We start from the raw sequence: 21,607 nt of genomic DNA on the forward strand, positions 1-21,607 counted from the left end.
TGGGGCACAGGCTGCGGCCGCGGCCGGGAGAGATCTTTGCTTCCGTCTCTCGGGCAGGGCCGCCGGCGGGGGCGGGTGGGCGGACGCCCGCGGACCTGGCCCCCGCCGGGGCTGGGTGGTGGCGCTTGTGCTGCAGGCAGGAACGGCCGTGGTGGCCACGGGCGGGGGCGTCAGCATGCGTGGGGGCAGGTGTGGTGAGGGGCTGTGTGCGGGTGTAGAGCTGTGAGCGTTGTGTGAGCAGGTGTTGTGCAAAGGTGTGTGCAGGTGTAGGGGTGTGTGCGTTGTTTGAGCAGGTGTAGGGGTGTGTGCGTTGTTTGAGCAGGTGTAGGGGTGTGTGCAGGTGCACAGGGGTGCATAGAGGTGTGGTGCAGGGGTACGTGTGGGAGCAGGTGTGGGTGCAGGGATGTGTGTGAAGGTCTGGGGAAGTGTGGCTGTAGAGGTGTGCGTTAGTGTGTGGGCTTGTGTAGGTGTACCTGTGTGTGCGTGTGTTTGTGTGTCCACGGGTGTGAGGTGTGCCTACATGTGTGTTCCCCTCTGCATGTGTGTGTCTGTAGGTGCTCCCCTGGGTGTGTGGTGTGCATGCGTGTGTGCGCGTGCCTCTTGATGCTCCCCTGGGTGTGTGGTGTGTGTGTGCACGCCTGTAGGTGTTCCCCTGTTCATGTACTCGTAGCTGCTCCCCTGTGGGTGTGTGTGCACTGGTAGGTGCTTCCCTGTGTATGTGGTTTGCATGTGTGTACGTGCACCTGTAGCTGCTCCCTTGGATGTGGGAGTGTGTGCCTGTAGGTGCTCCCTGGGATGTGCATGGTGTGTGTGTGCCTGTAGGTGCTCCCCTGTGTACTCACCTGTAGGTGTTCTTGTGTGTGTGTGTGTGCGCCTGTACATGCTCCCCTGGGGGTGTGTATGCATACTTGTAGGTGCTCCCCGGGTGTGTGTGTGGGGGGGGTGTGTGTGTGCCTGTAGGTGCTCCACGGGTGTGTGTGTGAGTGTGCCTGTAGGTGCTCCCCGGGTGTGTGTGGGGGTGCGTGTGCAGGTGCTCCCCGGGTGTGTGTGGGGGGGGAGTGTGCGGGGGTGTGTGTGTGTGCATGCCTGTAGGTGCTCCCCGGGTGTGTGTGGGGGGGGAGTGTGCGGGGGTGTGTGTGTGTGCATGCCTGCAGGTGCTCCCCGGGTGTGTGTGGGGGGGGGAGTGTGCGGGGGTGTGTGTGTGCATGCCTGTAGGTGCTCCCCGGGTGTGGGGGGGGGGGAGTGTGCGGGGGTGTGTGTGTGCATGCCTGTAGGTGCTCCCCGGGTGTGTGCGTGCGTGTGTGTGTGTGTGTGTGTGTGCGGGCGCCCCCCGGGTGCGTGCGCGCACGGCGGCCGGGCCCGCTGCCTGCCGGCGCCGCTCGCCGCCCGCCGCCCGCCCGGAGCCGCGCCGGCGCCGCGGCGGCCGGAGGTAGCGGAGCGGGGGCGGGAGGCGCCTGCCGGGGGCAGCGGGCGGCGCAGGGCGGGGGCTCGGCCCGGCCCCGCGGGGCGGCGGCGGCGGCGGCGGCGCGGGCGGGCGGGCGCCATGGCGGAGCGGGCGGCGCCATGGCGGGGGCAGCGCTGAGGGGGCGCGGGGCGGCGGCGGGGGCCGCTGAGCGGCCGCGTCTGTCCGCGGCGGCGGCGGCCGGGCGGGCCGCCGCCGCCGCCATGGGCCGGCCGCGGTGAGGCGGCGGCGGCGGCGGCGGCGGCGGCGGCCGAAGATGAACGTGTCGGGGCGGCTGGCGGCCGGGGCCGAGGAGAAGCCCCCCAACGGCTCGCTGGCGCCGCTGCTGCCCCTGGGCGCGAACGGCACGGCGGGCGCCGGGCCCGGGGAGCTGCGGGAGACCGTCCACACCGCCACGCTGGTGGCCTGCGCCTCCCTGCTGGCCCTCGTCTTCTGCCTGGGCTCCTACGGCAACCTCATCGTCTTCTTGTCCTTCTTCGACCCGGCCCTCAGGAAATTCAGGACGAACTTCGACTTCATGATCCTCAACCTGTCCTTGTGCGACCTGTTCATCTGCGGCGTGGCCGCCCCCATGTTCGCCTTCGTCCTCTTCTTCGACTCGGCGAGAGGCGTCCCGGGCGCCTTCTGCTTCACCTTCCACCTCACCGGCTCCGGCTTCATCATCATGTCGCTCAAGACGGTGGCTGTGATCGCCCTGCACCGGCTGCGCATGGTGCTGGGGAAGCAGCCCCACCGCACCGCCTCCTTCCCCTGCACCCTCCTCCTCACCCTGCTCTTGTGGGCCACCAGCTTCACCCTGGCCACCCTGGCCACCCTGAAAACCCGCAGGTCCCGCCTCTGCCTTCCCATGTCCAGCTTCGTCAGCGGGGAGGGCAGGATCATCCTCTACCTCTACGTGATCGACTTCATCTGCTGCGTGGCCGTGGTGTTCATCTCCTACGTCATGATAGCTCAAGCTTTGCGAAGAAACGCCCAGGTGAGGAAGTGTCCGCCCGTTGTGACGGTGGACGCCTCTCGCCCGCAGCCCTTCGCTGGGCCCCCCGCAGCGGGGGCTGCAGACGGCCTGCAGTGCGCCGTGCCTGCCTTGTACAGGAACCAGAACTACAACAAACTGCAGCACGTGCAGACTCACGGCTACGGGAAGCACCTCGGCCCGCTGCCAGCCCCTGCCGCCAGCAGGCTGCAGCTCGTGTCGGCGGTAAATCTCTCTGCAGCCAAAGACTCCAGGGCAGTGGTGACATGTGTCATCATTGTGCTTTCCATCTTAGTTTGCTGTCTCCCCTTGGGAATCGCTTTGGTGCAGGACATACTGTCCAGTAGCGGTGGCTTTGTTCTCTACCAATTCGAGCTGTGTGGATTTACCCTCATATTTTTCAAATCTGGATTAAATCCTTTCATATATTCTCGCAACAGTGCTGGACTTAGGAGGCGAGTCCTCTGGTGCCTGCAGTATGTAGCCCTTGTCTTTTTCTGCTGCAAGCAGAAGACAAGGCTTCGAGCCATGGGCAAAGGGAGCCTGGAAGTCAACAGGAATAAGTCATCTCACCATGAAACCAATTCAGCTTACATGTTGTCTCCAAAACCTCAGAAAAAGTTTGTAGACCAAGCCTGCGGTCCTAGTCACTCCAAGGAAAGTGTGTTGAGTCCCAAGGCTTCTGTCGGGCATCAGCACTATGCACAGAGTAGCTCAACGCCCATGAACACCCGAATCGAACCGTATTATAGTATCTATAACAGCAGCCCTTCCCAGGAAGTGAGCACCCCAAATAGCTTACAGCCAGTGAACTCAACTTTCGGATTTGCCAAATCCTATATTGCCATGCATTATCATACCACCAATGACTTGGTACGAGATTATGACAGTGCTTCAACTAAGCAGATACCAGTACCCTCAGTGTAACCTTAAGTATGCCAGAGATAACTGTTCTGATTTAGTGGATCCCCTTCTTTGCTTTTATTAATGATTGTTCTAAACTTGAAGATCTAGCGTTGCTATACAGCTGCCAATGAAAAAATACCATTATTGTTAATATCCAGCTATTTGCATTTGAAGTAAAATACTAGGATATTACTTCCATGTTACTTTCTTGAAATTGTGTGGCAAGTCAAAAAGGGCATATTTTAGATTTGTATTTGGAATTGCTACATGAGAGTATGAGAGTGTTTCTGTTACTGAATTTTACTGCTGAAAGAGTAAAAAAGAAAAAAAAAAGTAAATGCTAGAAATACGTGATTCATTTTGTCATGAGGCAGACTGTCTCAGAGAACAATCTGATGCTGTGCCAGAAGTATTATCTGTTAAATTGCACACTGCTGCATTTTTAAGAAGGAAGAATTTGGAGGGTGCTTGGTACTATTATACTTAGGTTTAAACCCGTTTTCATTGCAGAAGGTTGAAAGACTGTGTGAAAATTATTTTGTTGTAGCAAATGTCAGTAATAACAAAAGTTTCCTCTATCCCAGGATAAAATTCTGATTCCGCTGGGATAAACAGCAACATTTCTATAAACTTGAAGGTAGGGTTTCAACTTCAGCTTTCTAAAGCAGTAATAGGCTATTTACAAATAGCAATATATTGCTACTAGGGAAAGACTTTTGAGAAGTATTGTGGCACTGTAATAAACCTGTAAAATATCTCTATTAATTTCTACTGTACGTTTATTTTAAGGATTGGTGCCATTATATACCCCAAAATAATGTTTTGAGAAATATTTTTTCAGCTGATACAAATAACTGTGCAATACCTAATTACAGGTTTTATTTGAGAATATAAATGATTACTGCAATATTCTAGTACTGACATCTATTAGTAATGCAGTCACTGCTGGAATTTTCTAACTCATAAACATAAAACACGAGGAGTAGTGTTACTGGTTGTTGTTTTGTCTATGACTTTATATACATAAAGTGGATTTGTGGGGATTCAGTGATGATATTCCCAACAGGTAGAGCTGACAGTTATTAACGTGTTTAAAAACAGAATGACTGCGTAACAAGAGGACTACACTTTTTTGAGATTTTCTTATGTAGTAAAATGTTTAAAAATTCTAATGTCAATTTGATTTAAAGTTTAATAATCTGTCTACTTATATACTTTATCTGTTGATCAATACTGATCAAATAATATAAGTTAAATAGTTTTTTTTATAAATGTGACAGTTTGTGTTATTGTGTCACGTGTTGTTGAAATTCCTAATGAAACAATGATTTGGAGGCTTTTTTTTTTTTTATTTTAAATTCCTAACAATCTTCGCTTTAAGTCGCCAAATTTTTCAAAGCACATGATCACCTCTCAACTTCTATGGACTTCATCAGAGCCTTAGTATCTCTGAAATAATTGTGCTGCTGACTTTGGTGCCTGAATATGGTTTTCGGTGCCTCATTTTAGGAAGGTGTCACATCTTCAGCAGAGTTACAGTGATGAATTCCAAAAAGATGATTTGTTATTTTAGAAACAAAAACCCTTCAAGTCATTGCAGTGTGCGAGTTGTTGGTTTAGGTTGTTTGTTAACTAAACTGTTTTCAAGCTTTTCCTGAAAGAGTATTGCACTTATGACCAGTGTTGTTTAATACACTGAATTTTAATTCATTTTGAATAATTCAAGACAGCTTTCTTGCAATAAAATGGATGTGAACAACTTTCTAATACAAATGTAAAATTGAAAACGTTTCGATAAGTCTTTTCTCTCTGCCCAGATATTTTTCTCTATGAATAACATGGTTCTTTCTAAAGTAATTATAAAAGATAACTTACAGACCTCTGTCTTGTTTGTTTTTTTCTGTCTTTGCGTTTCTCTTTAGTACCAAACCTCCAAATTTGGAGGAAAAATACGGAGGATCCTGTGGTTTTGTTTCCAACGATACATTATTAGCAGAAAATTACAATTTCACTTTGAAAAGAGTGTAGGGCAGGACCCTGACAAATGATTGCAGGATGGGGTCCTTTATGTACTTCGAGGGAGTTTAAGATGTGCATTAAGACTGGATCTGACATTAAGCAGTTCTTGATTTTGCTGTGTGTATATATGACTCCATAGTGTGCATTTGCTATGAATCATGTGAACGTCATCATATGACAGAAGATTAAATCCTTCTCACCTTATTCACAAAAATAATCTGCATTGAGTGTTCATGTGGGAGTACAGTGAGAAGAGTATGGCTTTAGAATAGAAGGGGCTTTTATTGCCTGTGTGTGCTATTTTATTAAGACAAAGTGAAGTCCCTTTAAAGCACTTTGTAATGTTTTTCTCCTCTTAACTGTTGGTGCAGATTGCATTCCTGCACCTCTAAAGCGTTAATATATTTTTAGCGTCAGATACAAGAACAGTATCTGAATTAAGTTGTCAATTGTATTGAATAACTGCATTTTTGAGGAGTTTTATGAATGTGGCAAATAGAGATTGGCTTTTAAAAACATGTAGCCACAATTTCATTGAAATGAATCATAAATTGAAGTGTCAGTCATCATAAGATAAAAATTACTTGCCTTGGAATCTTCTGTAGTGTATCTTTTCTTTTTTCCTTTAGTCCCCTGGTCAGTCAGATCAGAACTCTCTTCTGCTGAGTAGAGAAGCAGTATAACATAAGGCATGATTGCTAGGCTATAAAAATTAGCCATCTAATGGAGACAAGGAGCAACAGAATGATTGAAGGAGGAGATGGGAAATTTTTATGAAAAGAGTCTGAGCAGAGAGGACATGAGTAAGAGAGTAAGTGATAAAAGTATGTGAATGGTGAATGGTTTAGAAGAAGTAGGTTTGAAGTTAATGGAGTCCATAACAGAAGAACAAGAAAGCATTTTATGAATAGGAAAGTTGGCAAATTCGAGACTGATAAAATGTACTTTTCATACTTCCCATACTTTACAGTGTGGAACTCATTGCTGCAGAACTGTTGAGAAAAAAAATAGTAAGGTTTAACAAGCACTTTACGTTTATGTGGGCAATAGAAATATCAGGAGTCTGATAGTTAATGCCAACACATTTGGAATGGATATGAAATTTTAAATTAAAATTAATTTGGAATTAAAGAAAGCTTTGCTTTCTGGCATTAGGATGAACCCATAATGGCGGAACTGTTAACTTTTAACTTTTGAAATTTCTGGCATTGGTTGCTGTCACAGATACAATACTGTCCTAGATAAAGCGATGATTGCTTTTTACCTCATCTTTGTGAGAGTTAATAGAAGTGAGCCTGAGGAAACCGTTACCACTATTGTATACACCAGATGTGAGGGCAGCTAGAGGTGAATTTGTTTTTGGGGAGGAGTTGGAGTTTGGTTTAAAACGTTTTTACCTTCCAGTTCCTTTTGATCATCCATTCTGTGGTTTTGATTTGGCAGCGTGTCATAATCATCCTGGTAAACGCAGGCAGGATTTGAAGTTGGGTAAATCTGGTAGTTTTACCTATTAACATCCTTGTGTCATGATGCAGTTCTACTCGTGTCACTAAACCTAGCTGCATATTGCTCCCTTTCCTCTAAGCTGTTGAAATGAGATATTCGACCCAGAGACTCTTCCTACTGGACTAATAAAAATGCACCTATTGATTTATTTGTCGTGGTAACGGTATGGACACGGTAACGGTGGACAGGTATGAACTGTTTGATCAGACTATCCCATGAAATAAAGTCTGGCTTCAAAGAAAGCATAAAGAAGCTTGATGGAAAAATGGCTGATCAGGTGCTTGTGGCTGGTCTCAGTAAGGAAAAACTTCTGGTTGTTTTCATCAACAAAAATGTTTGAAAGATTTTATAATATCACAGCAATTTTTTAAGTCACAGATCTTGCTTTATGGTTGACTATTTTCAGCTGTTGGCCTGCAGTATTCATCCCTTTGTATGTATTATCCTTTACGTTTTAAAACTAAAAGCTGATAATGTCAGATAATTTTATACAGAATTTGCACAACCTCCAAAAGTTACTAAAGAACGTTGAACAGTTCAGCGCTGTTTATGGACTCTTTAGAGTAGAGATTAGAGAGATTTTTGCAGAGCAGTATAATTTGATCAAAGTTACGGAGCCAGCCTGCCTTACAGCACTACGGCTTGGACAAGCTGGGGAGATCAAGATGCAAAAATTGGACTGAGGATGTTCCAAAAAGATCGGTGCCTAATAATCTTCTGCTATCTCATGCTAACTCATGGTATCTTACGGTATCTGTGGTTTGGTGTATCATTTGTCACTTGTTAGGAAAGCAGTGAAAATTATCCCCTAAATAATCTTCAGTACCCCTCCGTCTGAAGCACTGGGAATAAACAGCAAAGAGAGCTTCTGAACTGCAAGGCTGGTGCTTGTTTGCACCATTGTCTCTTCACCTACTTCCATGCGATGGTGAGGCAGGGCTATAAAGAAGAGCAATGAGAGATGTTCCTGATGGAAACTCAGAGAGAAGGATATGGTAAGGGTGAAGAAAACGCTGTATTTCTCTTCCTGATGAAGAAACCATCTGCCTAGTAAAGGTGGAAGCTGGGAAGCAGAAAAATGAGATGGATTTCATTTCATTCATCTTATTTTATTCTTTTGCAGGCTAATAACACAGTGCAAATCAAGATGATGCTAACTCAGCAACTTATCTGTAGTATCTTTTTGCTCCAGAAAGAGTGCATGGACAGACTCAGGTGGATGTTGGACTTTTTTCTGTTCATGGAAATGTGTCCAAAAGCATATTCTACACCCCATAATTATCATATGAAGAATACACCATCTCTTTTGTGAGAAAGTGCAGCTGAGCTACCTGTGTAAAATGTGCCCATGTTTAGATACTAGTGCTTTTTAAAAAAAAAACATAATTGGCACTCTGAATCAACGTTCTAGGCATAAACGTTAAAGAATACTGATTGCAGAAGCATTCATGTTGGCTGCCTTCTTCCAGATATATTGTACTGTATGGCTTTCACTAAGAGGGTGCACAGGGAGGGTGGAGGTTGCATAAATGGTCCTGCCACTGAATGTCTTCAAACAATGCTGTACGTATGCACATACCAGGGAAAAAAAGCCCCGCTCTCTCTTTCACCATTAAGCTGGCTGCTCTGCTGACAGTGACTTAAAGAACAGGAAAATCTGTTGTCAGTGCTGTCAGCATACATGACTCTCCATGCTTGTTGAGGAAAGGGTACAGAATTAGGCGTACAGGGGTAGGCGGGTACAGAATGAGCCCAGATTTCTCTCCTTTCTGGGTTCTGGGTGCAAAGGAAATGGAGATGGTAGAGGAGGCTAAGTCCTGCTGCGTTTCTCATTATTTGTGCCGATGGAAAATTGGAGAAGCATCACCATGGGACAGAGAGGGAGGAGGCAATTTCAAACGCAAGGTACATCTGGATTTTGCCAAGCACTGCTTCTGTCCTGCAGTGCAACTGAGGTAGCTTGCTTTCTTTGATTTGAAAAGCAATTTGTTTATCGTCCACTTCAAGCACTGTGTTTCATGGCTATACCAAAGGGAGTATAAGTAAGGTTAATCAGGACTGGCAAATTGGCTTATAATTGGTAATAAATGCTAACAGCACGTCACTGTCGATTCCTGTTTAAAATGGCTTCACGTTTAGTATGAGAACAATGCTTTCATCCATTGCAATCGCTGTTGCTGAAAACTGGTTCCAAAAGTCAGACATGCTAAACAGTGCAATATGTAGGCTTCTTTTTCTTTCTTTATTCTAGGAAGCAGCACAAGGAGCGTGCAAACTGTGTGTGTAGTGCTCCAGCTGAATCTTATCCTTTTTAAAATACATTGCAGAAGGATTATTTTTTGCTCTTATCTCCTTATTTTGGTTTCGTGTTTCCCCTCTTTGGCATCGAAGAGGATACTTTTAGTCTTATTTTGCCACAGCAGAGCACGGAGAGTTGCTGTCATTTATTGCCAATAACAGCTAAGTCCTTTTCAGAGTCTGGTTCCAATGTACTATCCCATATGTTGAACGTTGACGTTCTACAATCTTGTAGCTGAGATTTTCCGTAGATAAGTCTTTTGGGCTTGCTCATATTATGAATGAATTCAGCTTGTACTATCTTAAGTAAGTAGTTCATTCTCATTTAGTGTTTATTTACTGCCACAGTCCATGGATTTCTGTTGAATGTGGGGGTTAAATCGTCTGGACGTTTGTATTTTCTTCAAATGCAATTAATAAAATTAAGTAGCACTAGGTGATGACCATGACTATGCTGATGTAGCACTAAATTAATTTGAAAAGGGTCAGGCTAATTTTGTCAAGTGAAAAGCTAAATAATATCATCCAGAATTTTCTTGTTTATTCTTCAGAAAACAGCGTTCTTCTGAAATGGTCGGACATGGAATCCATGGTCATATTCGTCTTGTGGTAACAGCATTTAAATAAAAGCATACACTTACCTATTATTTAACAGTAGAGGCTGACACACTCGCCTAGCTCTTTCTTGGTCATCTGGCTATATGTCTTTCTTAGTCCGTAATTATCAAAGCTTTTGTAAGCATAATATCTGGTCTCTTCCACCACTTAAGCAAGTGATAGGGTAATGTGGATTTGTAATTGCTTCTCTCGAATGACTACATTAAGTCCACTCTGTTCTCACTATAAACCATAGAAGGAAAGTGCTATCCATATACTCTTGTGGGTTGTGTTTTTCTTGCCTGTACACGTGTGTTCCCAGCTTAGGTTTTATTAGAACTCAGAATCAGAACTACATCTTAATCTGTGAACTATGCTGTTTTTTATTATTTCTGCAATAATCTTGAAAAGATAGCCAGGATATGTAGCGTGACTACAGCTGTTCTTCATTTCAGCAATATCCACAGCATTTGAAGAAATGCTGGAAATAGCTGAAAAATCAAACACCCAGAAAAAAAGACGACAGTTCTATCAGTGTTCAGGTCTCAGCCCTATTGGATAACAGAGTCTTTTTTTTTTTTTTTTTTTTTTCCAGATGGAATAATATGCATGCTGCAAACTAATTAGTAACTTCTCATGGGAGTGATGTACTGAGACAACCCCCCTCCCCCCCCCCCCCCCATTTCAACACAGCAGTCTTTGCAGAAGAAAAACACCGAAATGCTTTTATTTGACTGCAGGCTTTCCAGGCACAATCTTTACATATTCTTGTAATCTCATTCCATCTCATACATATCTTCAGTGGATCCATTTTCTGCTCTCAGAACAAGTGGTTCATTGGTTGTTTTCAAGACAGCTGTTAGCTGATGCCAGAAAACTTTTTGTCTGTGTTGTTCAGGGCTCCACTTTAAGTAGGTTTTTCTTTTCAGTAGTTTCCTGAGTTTGCTGAACTTGTGTGGCACGCTGTTGAATGGGAGGTCTTCCAACACAATCATAATGAGGGAATCCTGATTTTCATTCAGGACCCGGTGTTCAGCAAAATACAGTTCATACTGACACCAGCAACTGTTTACAAAGCTGGGAGAGAGAACAAAAAGGACCTTATGGCTGTTTTCTATACAGTAAAAAATGTTGCCCAGCACAGGATGCCCTGGTTTGAAGTCTCTCTCATGGTAACATATCTTGAACCCCTTAGCTTCAAGTTTTTCCAACAGATTCTCTTTTGTCCAATTTGCATCATGTTCACTGTATGAAATGAAGGCATCATATAGCTTGTTTTCTGGCCTCTTCTCATACTGTTTCCTTTTTGACATACACCAGTACCAGCCCATTCTTACATACCACAGTCCATCAAAATGCCAACATAAGCCAGTTAACACTAAAACAATCAGGATTGCAACACAAGCTGTAATAGCCATTTGAATGCCCAGGGAACAGTGCAAAAGTGTCAGATTGCTGTTCTCAACCAATGAGCCCCTTCTATCTGGTGGAAAGCTACATCTAAGATTTTCTCTTCCGTTTATCTGCAAGGATGGATTACGGATGTATATATTCACAAACCAGTACAAATCACAGTTACAAAAAAAATGTTTACCTTGAGCAGTCAAAACACTCAAGCTTGTTAACTGGCCAAAAGTGTCCTCCACTATAGTAGTAATGGCATTGTTGCTAATGTCCAATTCAATCAAAGAAGCTGGGAGAGATCCACTTTGTAGAAAGGAGATCTTATTCCCTGATAAATTAAGATATTTCAGTGTTGGAAGAGATCTCCCAAAGTGATCAGGGAGTTCTGAAATTAAATTGTGACTACTATCTAGATTGGTGATTGCAGAAAGTTGGCTAGTAGGTTCCAATTTGGTTATTAGATTTCCAGAAACATTAAGATAGTCAAGTTTCTTTAAGGTTGCAGTTAATGACAAAACCTGCAATTTATTTTTACTAATATCACATTTTGTTAAAGCTAATGGGAAATATTCAAGGGGCATATCTGTAATTTTATTATTTTGAATATTAAATATTGTTAAATTAGAAAGGGATTTAAAACTAGGTGGTATTACTTTAATATCACTGTTACTTATGTCCAGATGCTGCAGGGAGATAGGTAAGTGAGGAAACGTGGAAACAGGATTACTGCTGAGATCCAAAAGCCGTAATTCTTTCATTGTACCAGCAAACCATTCTGGAAGTTCTACAATAGAGCAGTTTGACATTTTTAAGTGTTTTACTTTTTCTGGAAGGCTCTCAATGGGTGTACCGGCTTCATTTCTAACTAATGAAATTGCATTAATATGTACAGTTCCGGGTGCAAATTTTTGATTTGCATTGGTGTTTTCTGGACTTACAGTATATATGAAGTGATTTCCTTGAACATACATATTTTCCAAATTAAACAGTTTTTTAGCAAAATTTTGGGGTACTTGACTTATGTTTGTGAAGGACAAATCAATTACCTTAATGGTTGAAGGGAGACATATTGTATCCAAGTTGTTCAAGGGATTGTTGCTAATATTTAAAAAGAAGAAATTGTGGAACGTAAAGTGACAAATAGCTTCAACATCTATATTGTCAATTGTTATTTTGTTATAACTAGCATCAATAGACTGCACATTTTTCATTGGTAAAAACAAGATAAACAGCGATAAAAGATCCATTTCCAGGCTGCTGTGACTGATGTTAAGCTCTAAAATACTGTCCAGCTGAGCTTGGCAAAGTTGAGCATCCAGTTTTTCCGTCAGGTCTTCCTCAGACAGTTTACTCTTTGACAGATCAAGTATTCCATTTATTGGCGTTCCACATAAATTAGGCTTTAATCCAGCTGTTGGAGAGACTGTTACATTCTTCTCTGCTCTTCGAGGATCCTGTATGCTTCGCCTGAACTTTGGATTAACATTTAGCCGGTCGGATGGACCTTTGGAACGTTGCAGCTCTTTGGCTGACACAGAAGACTCCAGAGCAGTCTCTGACGATGTTTCAAAATATTTATAAAGCTGTAAAACCCCCGAGCCTTCTCCAGTCGGTAGTAGTTTTAGATGAGATGCAAGACCAGTTACATCAAGTTTCTTATCATTAAATGAAAAATTCACAGAAACAAGGCTGAGTAAATTCTCAAACGCACCAGGTTCAACGTCCTTAATCTGATTGTAGGCAAGATCTAAAACTTCCAGCGCATCGAAACCTTCAAAGTCTCTTTTGGCTATTTTTTCAATCACATTATGTGAGAAATTGAGAACTCTTGCCGTTTTTGGACCATGTGCTTCTGATACAGAAGAGAGGTTTAAATAAGAGTAGTTATAAAATTGGAAGGCATACGCTCTAGATGTTCTCCAAGTTAAGAACCCATTTGTTCTACTGAATAAAAAAGAAATGAGGTAGAAATAAAGTTTTCCAATAAGGATCCTCATCCTGGAGAGGAGAAATGTAAAATCCATCAGTATAATATGCTCTACATAATGTAAATGAGTACCCTCAAAAGAACTGAAAAACCCCCTCAGCTTATGCGCAAGTACAGAAATCATTTCATGAGCGGTATCTATGAATCCCTTGTTATCTACATGATATCTTGCTTCGTTATTCTTTTTTAAGAGCAATAATGAAAGAAACTGTCAGAGAATGACTTGAAGGAGAGTGCGATACATTTCGGATTGTCCTCAGTAAAGTCTGAAGATTTTTTTTTCCCCCCCCTTTCCCTCCTGCAACCCCTCCCCACCCACAATCTGGCAGCAAACAGCCTTTGTTAGAGTGTCTTTCCATTGCATAATCTGAAATACACTCTCCTAACTGCTGCTTGCGACACTGGTTTTACATCTCTCGCTCTGCCACACAAGCTCTACCAGCTGGAAGCCTATGCAGCCACCTAAGTAACGTATTCAAGAGTAACGCGACAAGGTGCTCCATCTAGCTGCTAAAAATATATTAAAGGAAAGTTGTGAGCTTGGAGTATTTGTTAGTCTGTACTCTGCCGAGAATTTACTAGTAATCATATATTTAGCCTTACCTGTAGGTGTAAGGAAAACAGTAAGTTCACTTCTGAGCAGAACTTCAAAGATATAGATAAAAATAAATAAATAAGGGGCTCTGCACCAGAAGAGGCCATTGCTGCGTATTCAGTCATCTCTGAGACCTCCCGCTGCCGGGTAACTGTGCTCCTGAACTCCTCTCCTAACCTTGGACCTGCCCCCGACACTGAGGGCTTCATGGGCTGCCCTGTCTTGCGTTTCTCACGTGGAAGTGCAGGCGCACACCTGCCGAGCAGCAACCCGGTACGACGACAGTCCCTTCTGCGGCCCACCAGCCTCGGACGATGCCCTGCGAGGTGCTCAGCAGAAGCGGCAAGGGAGCTAAGCCGGAGGGAGCCCGGCACCGGCCCGCGGCACACAGCCGGTCGCCGCGCAGCCGGCCTGGCAGCCCTGCGGCGTCCGCAGCGCCAGGCGCTTCCCTCCGGACCCCCCCCCCCACTCCCTTAGCACCCCGGACCTGCCGCTACCGGCGCCGGCGGCCGTTAGCGGCCCGGCCCCGCCCCGCCCCGGCGGCCGTTAGCGGCCCCGCCCCGCCCCGGCGGCCGTTAGCGGCCCCGCCCCGCCCCGGCGGCCGTTAGCGGCCCCGCCCCGCCCCGGCGGCCGCTACCGGCGCGCAGCAATCCACCGCCCGCGCTGCGCCACAGGCGCTTCGCGGGCAGGGCGGCGGCGAGAGGCTGGAGTTGGGCCGAAGCCCGAGACACCGCCCGCCCGCCCGTCCCGGTACCTGCTGCGCAGAGCCGCTTTGCAGGACGCCGTCAGTGCGGGCGGCCCGGCCCCGCCGCTCCTTTTGTCGGCGCCGCGGCTTGGGCGGGCCCCGGCGGGGGAAAACCCGGGCGCCGCCGCCGCCCTCTCCCTGGCGGGGCCTCGCCGCATAGCCGGCGCAGGCAGGGGGCGGCGGCGGCCCCCCTGGCCCGCGGGGGAGAAAGGAGGCGGCGGGGAGAGGGCCCGGCCCAGCCGCCCCTCCCGCAGCGCCGCGCCAGGGCCCTCACTCTGCCCTCGGTTCCGATTTGAATTAAGTCTTTGTTTCAACTCGAGCCTTCCCGTTCCCCTGCCCCTCCTGGAGGTAAGGAGCAGCCGGTCCCGTCCCGTCCCGTCCCGTAATAACCTCCGTGAATAACCTCCAGTTTTCCCACATCGTGCTCTTTGAGGACGGGCACCTGTCAGTTCTCTCCGAGGCCAAACGGCTCTGCCGCGGGTTCCCTTTCAGCCCAAGACGTGCAGTTTTCATGGCGGTAAGAACAGCTGCTCAAGCGGATGCTGAGATAAAAACAGAGATGTGGGAACTGCCTTTTTTTTTTTTTTTTTTTTTTAAATAAATGCTTGGAACCCACTGTGCCCAACGCTGGAAAACGCGGTGGTCTCCCGGTGCCCTCTTGCTGCTTAGCCTTGTTTGCTGTGTGGCGCAGTTGTATCAGAGGGAATAAGGACCGGCAGGCAGTGGGGAATCCCCCTTAATGGATAATCCTCCCTGTTACCACTGTTCTCCGCTTCACTGTTTTGGCTATAGGCTTTGAGTCTCCAGGCACCTATGTACCACTGATAGTGACAAATACTTAAAGAGACCAAGTGACTGGCCTAAGACATGTATAAATCTAAAAAAAAAAATTTACCTTCTGCATTTTATGCCTCCAAGGGGACGTGCTTTCAAAGCTTACTTTGTAATTATGCTGGGTAGAAACATACTTCTTTAAAGAATGAGAGCTGAGATTGTTACGAAACAAAAATGGCTGCCACATGTGATGCCTTAAGGGGAAAAAAACAAGCGTTGTTAGACTTGTGGTTAAAAACATGACAGCTGGTCGCGCTGCTGATGGACAGCTGGAAACTTAACACAGCTGTTCCTATGTAAGCATCTGCTCATATCTAGGTAAAATCAGTATTAGCATATGAGTTTGGTAGTGAAGATCTATAAGGCACCAAGCATGACCATGGGGTTATGAAACTGCTTTTCTCCTGTTATGTGACTTACTGTATACGTGCGTGGTAAGGTGTTTGGGTTGGACTGTCTTATGTGTGTGAATACAAGGTGTTGCACTCTGAAAGTGCTTCTGCAAACCAAATAATTATAAACTTAGTGCACTTCAGCTAGGAAAAAATAGTAGATTTTCTTACTGTTTGTGCTGTTGCTTTGAAAGATGCGTTCCTTGTCTGCAGCTAGTTCCGTTCAGGATGTTGACAGATGGGAAATGACCAGGTTGCACAAGAGATAGAATTCTGTCATCAGTTCTGCCTTTTCCTTTATCAGTTCTCCCTTCTTTTTCAAACTACCAGCGACTGGAAACTCTTAAAGAAGCCCAGAGGCTATCCTGTCCAGTCCTGAGAGGTTGGAAAACCCCAAGGTTGTTTTTGCTCTCCTTCTAGTCATACTGGCCATTTTCCTGCCCAGTCAAGTTCTGGGACTTCCCCTGAAGTTCTCCCGTCTTTAGACAGATCCTTACTTGCTTTAATAGAAGAGACAGGAAATTGAAAACATTTTGGACGTGTCAAGTTAGATTCTTCCTCCTTCTTTTAACTTCAGGTTACCTTCTATAGCTACTGTTTTTCACCTTGATAAGTTCTTTCTACATCTAAATCCAGCTGTGCTCTTCTTGAAACTCAGGCTGTGGTTCGCTCCTTGAAAACATGGGCCAACTATATTCTAGTACATGGGCTATCCAAACCATGTTTTTTGGCTCTCCAAGAAAGTAAATGACATTTTGAAGTAACAAAGTTTAAAAAAATATATTTTTCAGTACAAGCATCACTTTTTTTTACCAACATGCTGGCAATTATTCTAGCAGTTGTTTCATCAGGCTTGCATCTTGTATATTCATTCTCCTTTTGTTGAAGGTGACCTTTTATTTTAGGGTTTGTGGAGGAACAGCAGCATATGAGAGAGGACTCTGTAAGTGGGTAGGAAAAGTACAAATAACATGGCTGAGACCATAACAAAGGCAGAATCGTGGTTCCCTGCAAAAACTCTTATAAAGAGATCTAATTCCTGAAACAGCTTTTCTATTTGTTCGCTGTCTCTCTGCAAGGGATAGGCTTTGTGCCTGAAATATAATTTAAGGGAGAAAGGGAGAAGAGTCTGAGGAAGGCAGAGGAATGCACAGCCCTGATGGCTTGGAAGATGTAAAATGTTTGTTCTATCCCCTATTATGGGCTACAGGATGAGACCAGAGAGCCGTGGAATGGTTCTGGCCTTTTCCATTAGCCATATCAGCCTCTGTAGAAAAGCATGTTTGGGACAGTTGTTAATGACCTGGCATTTGCCAAATGTGGTGTGTTGCTTCCAAAAGGACAGTACCCCATTAGCACGCTACTGGCTTTGTGTCTGACAACAAAGAAAAATAATCCCCCCCCCCCCCCCCCAAAATCACACCTGAGAATCTGAGCCAGACATTGCAAAGATGTTGTTTCCATCTTGGCAGCTGAATTCTTTAGCCTGTTTTGGAGATGTGCTTAATTGAGTCTATACTTTTGTAAAATGTGAAGGAAAAAAAAAAAAGAGAAGGAAGAGAAAAGTCTTTGCTGTTTGTTTTTTTTTTTTTTTTAAGTAGGATGCAAGAAAGTATTTGTGAGTGTGGGCAGAGTGATGACAGATTAGCTGCAGCTGTATAAGACCTTCTGAAATCCAGAGGCAATGAGTACCAGCCTTCATGAATTCAGACCTCAGAAGGAGTTTCTTTTACTCAAGGGCCTTAGGTCTGTGTGCTGGATGAAAACTGCAAGTCATATCTGTATAGCTATACAAATAAGGTGTTTATGGTCTGGAAATGCACTTTGATGCTTCTTTGCTGGGAGAGAGAATAATACCCTGCCCTTCTTTACCACTTCAGAAAATCTTTCCAAGATTCATCATCTCATTTCGCCTCTTCAGTTAAATGAAACTTCCCAGGGAGTGTCTTTCCTTGCATCATGAACCACTGACTCGTCAGCCATGTGGATACCTTACATAAGTATTCTCTCTAGTTTTTGATCCCATCTTGCAGCTAATTAATAATTTGTGAGTTTTAATAGCAAATAAAAATTAGCTCTAGAATGAATCCCTGTTGTCTGAAGCTTAACTGCTGCTATATTATTAAAGCAGTGTCTTTGATTATGTAAGTAAAGACAGCAATATTCATATGATTCTTTTATCATCTATAGAAAATTCCAACTTCGTTTCCTGATATTCAATTAACAGGTCTTGTCAAGAAATGAGCAGCGCTATTCTTAAATTATTTGGTATTGTGCAAGAGTCCATCAGTTACTGACTCAGAAGTGATTTTTAAACATTCCCATACTGCTAAGTTGGGAGGGTTTTGTTAGGTGCTCGTGTGCTGATCCTCATTTTTTCTGTGTGTAGATGAATCCCATGCTCTGAGACCTAAAACAGTTCATTCTTTTTAGCTTTGACTAATTGCAGATTGTATCAGTACTATTGCTGCAAATTCGCTGTCTGCCATTCACATCCTTTTCCACGTTGTTAATTCTTAAATGAGCATGGAAACAAATACCTCTCTGGCTGAGATAATAATACCTGCATAATACCTCATGCATACATCTAAGCAGATAGGCACAGAAATCTGCACAGCTCCAATTCTGCTTTGTGCTTTCTGCGCACCAGTGGAAACCTGTTTTCCCCTTTTTTTTGGTACTGATATGTTCCCACACCCTGGAGAGGGAGTGTCCGGGAGAGGGTCATATAAGCAAGGTACTCTCAATAGTACATTTCTTTTAGATTCAGATGCTTTAGGATGCAAACTTATGTGAGAATGAATTACTTGCAGCAGAATCAGCTCATGTTCTATCCTGCCCCATGAGGTTTTGGGCTTTTTGTTTTGTGCCTTATATGCTCGTTGGTTCTTCTCTCCTAAATCAGCTGTTAGTAGGGAAGAGGTGGAAGAATGTAGAAAAACACGTTCTTTATCTTTGTAGATCTGTCTCCCTCTGTCCTTGGTGGAAAGAGTCTTGTAAGGGAACTGTTAACAGTGTCTGCTGGTCTGTCCCTAACCTAGTGTTGCACCACCTTTCGGTAAAGACAGGTGAAAAATTCTCATGACCTGCTTGGATTGCATGATTTCTGTGCTTGAGAGTAGGTCAGATGGATGATCTTGCCCAGGAACGTTTGTGAGCAAGTTGCTTCCTGTAAGAAAAAGTGTAGGCTGAGGAATCTGAAGAACTGGTTACAAATTACATGAGTTTGGGGGCTGTGGTTTGCTCATAAAGCAGCCAAAGTCATTCTTTGGCTTTAGTAGCATGTGGAGGTGCTGTGGCTGCTTAGTCAAAGAGGCTGCACTTCCCTATCACGCTAGGGACTTCCCTCTTGTGTGGGGGCAGTGGGATTCTTTTAAATTCTGTAAGATAACTATTTTTATTTTTTCCTCTGATCTAATTATACTACAGCTAAAGGATGTGCAGGAAGGATTTTGCATGTTGTGGTCTCTTTTTCCTTTAACGTGACCTAGACTAATAGATGCTGAGCAAGTCTTGACACTATCCCCACAAATGCTACGTTCTGCAATGGGGCGCAGTCCCTTTATCATGACACGTACTTTCTAATCAAACCTGAAGCTTGAGCACTCAAAACTTGAGAGCTCAGCTCAGCAGTAAGGCAGTTTCTACAGACAGTCCATGAGCTCTAGACAGATGTTTTTTTCTGGATCCAGTTACTGCAATGGAAGAATGTACTGCCTTCAGCAGATTCCCACTCCTTTCAGCAACGGTCGAGGTGTGTTTATTGTACCGAATCTGGCCCTTTTACACTGGTCTACTAACCGACTTAAAAGGCAGCACATCAGAAGAGCTCCATGCAGGATAGGAAGCATTTTTTTTTCTGCCGCTTCTTTTCTATACCTTCTCCTGTTGTGGGATCAAGAATAACCCTGAGGCCTCTACTCAGTTCTACATCCCTTTCCCCTGCTTACTTCACCCCTTAGACCCAGTGTGGTCAGACTGGGTCAGGACTGCACATACTGGAGAGAGAAGGAGCAGAGCCAGGGATGGTGCTGTGTCTGTGCCTCTGTTTTTCCTGCTGGCCTGTCACCTGGGAGAAAGCATGGGGATATGTGCATGTTGTGAGGGGAATGGAGGGAGGAAAGGGAATGGTAGCGGCTCACACACATTGCTTTTTCACTGATCCTGGTCCTGCTACCTCCTGTCTAAAATGGCTGGGATGAGGCCTAGCATGGTAGGCACAGGGGAAGAAGGCAGAAGAAACTGAACAGGAGTATCACGTTGGTGAAAGTGGAAACTGGAGAGCAAAAGCCATCCTATTAATAGAGTTCAGCTTCTGGCCTGCTCAACTTTCTTCCTACTCTGATCCAGCTTTTCCTAACAGCAGCTAAATAGATACTAGAGCCTCAATTCAAAATAAAACTGTTGTGCGGGACTGCACAGTTTTTACATTTCCACCTACTGCTAGACCCTTAATGGGAAGGTTCACCCAGCTGATTGTAAAGAGAGATTAGGGAAAGCTAAGGCTAACCATTTTTTCCTCACTTACACTGACTTGGGATGTGTCTTCGGTGCTATGTGCATGGGCTAGTTATTACCTGTGCCAGTCCAGAACTAGGACTAAGGCAGCTTAATGGTAACCTTATAGCTGGAGGAGCTGGTGCTGAAATGCTAATCTGAAACTGAGTAAATAGTGAGGTGGTGAGCCCTTTCTAAAGTCTGTGTTGCTATAGCTGAGCCTGTTGGTACCCAGAGTAGATATTTTAAAGCTGGCTTGGTTGTAGCTACTCAAGCTGCAGTTATACCTTTGGCATCCAGGCAGATGGAGCTTGGGTGAAGCTTCTGCTTAAGCTCATAGATCTCGTCCCATCTAAGCTTTCTAACTTTCTGAGGAACTCTGTTCTTGATGAACTTTTACCGCTTGATGTAAAATTTACAAACTGAAAGTGCAACAAGTTGTGGCCAAAGACAAACTTTGGTCAGCATCCCGCAATTAGCGAGCCCATCTGTTGCTAGACACTTAATGAGAAGTTGGTCTGGTTGATTATGGAGGCAAATAAAAGAACTTTAGGGAAACTTAGAGGTGTATATTCAGGAAACCACTCCTTTTGATGTCTTGTCTTTTCTAAAAGCTGCTGGCTAAAACATAGGATTAAAATTCAAGCAACTCTTTTGCTCATTTTTCTAATATTTCCCGAGAAGCTTGGGAAAAAAATTATATCTGGGTAGAAGATGCTTTCACTCGCTCCTGGTCGTCTTTTGTCCCATCACTATGCCATTAAGATACAGATATGATCAGGAACAATGACTCAGAACTTAAATGTCATATCATCTTCCTGCTGCTGTGTGTTCTTCTACTATGTAGGATATAGTAAAATTAGTTCTCGTATTTCAACAGTCTAGCAGTCTAACTTGGTATTATGGGTAGTTTTCAACTAGTCATATGCCAAATGGTTGGGAAACTTCTGTTTAACATCAGTCATGAAACTCCTACACCTTGCATAACAGCTTTAGCAAAGAGGAGACATGTAGCTGGCTCACAAGCAAGCAGTGCTTATCCAAACACTGAACGTGCACAATTGCTACAAACTGAAATATTGCCCAGATTTTGCCTACTCCAACACATGAGTCGTTACAGCTAAGACTTTACACAAAGGTGCCAAGCTCATGATGCTGGAACTTAACACAAGAGAAGGTACATGAAAGCATTTGGTAAGTTCTTTCTCAGTGAAAACCTGGTACTCTTGGTATTTTTCAAAAGCATAATTAGTATGGGACACAGCAATTTAAAGGAGACAGATAATCTTGTCTAGTTTGCAGATGGTCTGTGTCTGATTTAGAGTAACTGGACCAGGTGGCTCGGAAGGGGGAACATATGGACTAATACTGAAACATCACAAAACAATATGT

At 44.7% G+C, this 21,607-nt stretch overlaps 2 protein-coding genes across 3 annotated transcripts; one reads left to right on the forward strand and one right to left on the reverse strand.

Moving 5' to 3' along the window:
* Nucleotides 1–1,718: 1,718 nt before the first annotated feature.
* On the forward strand, nt 1,719–5,224 carry GPR75 (G protein-coupled receptor 75). Its single transcript, XM_009669092.2, has one exon. It carries the CDS (start codon nt 1,719–1,721, stop codon nt 3,360–3,362), a length of 1,644 nt encoding a protein of 547 aa, XP_009667387.2. The 3' UTR covers nt 3,363–5,224.
* A 4,903-nt stretch (nt 5,225–10,127) lies between these two features.
* LOC104140335 (toll-like receptor 2) lies at nt 10,128–14,877 on the reverse strand. 2 transcript variants are annotated; one of them, XM_068939964.1, is made up of 3 exons: nt 14,502–14,628; nt 13,756–14,066; nt 10,358–13,163 (listed from the first exon to the last, which is right to left on the reverse strand). In XM_068939964.1, the coding sequence occupies exon 3, from the start codon at nt 13,160–13,162 to the stop codon at nt 10,538–10,540; it is 2,625 nt and encodes an 874-aa protein (XP_068796065.1). In that variant the 5' UTR covers nt 13,163; nt 13,756–14,066; nt 14,502–14,628; the 3' UTR covers nt 10,358–10,537. The 2 variants fall into 2 exon arrangements, with proteins under 2 accessions (XP_068796064.1, XP_068796065.1); XM_068939963.1 differs by lacking the exon at nt 13,756–14,066 and having other exon boundaries at nt 10,128–13,163; nt 14,502–14,877.
* Between the last annotated feature and the right edge of the window lie 6,730 nt (nt 14,878–21,607).

The sequence above is a fragment of the Struthio camelus genome, chromosome 3 (genome assembly GCF_040807025.1).
Source record: "Struthio camelus isolate bStrCam1 chromosome 3, bStrCam1.hap1, whole genome shotgun sequence".
Lineage (NCBI taxonomy): Eukaryota > Metazoa > Chordata > Aves > Struthioniformes > Struthionidae > Struthio > Struthio camelus.

Excerpts from the sequence above, each read along its gene's own strand:
- LOC104140335 (XM_068939963.1), bottom strand. The coding sequence starts at position 14,650 with ATGCGGCGAGGCCCCGCCAGGGAGAGGGCGGCGGCGGCGCCCGGGTTT. Across the intron at positions 13,164-14,501 it reads AAAGCGGCTCTGCGCAGCAG|GATGAGGATCCTTATTGGAA; the intron begins GTACCGGGACGG and ends TCTCCTCTCCAG.
- GPR75 (XM_009669092.2), top strand. The coding sequence starts at position 1,719 with ATGAACGTGTCGGGGCGGCTGGCGGCCGGGGCCGAGGAGAAGCCCCCC.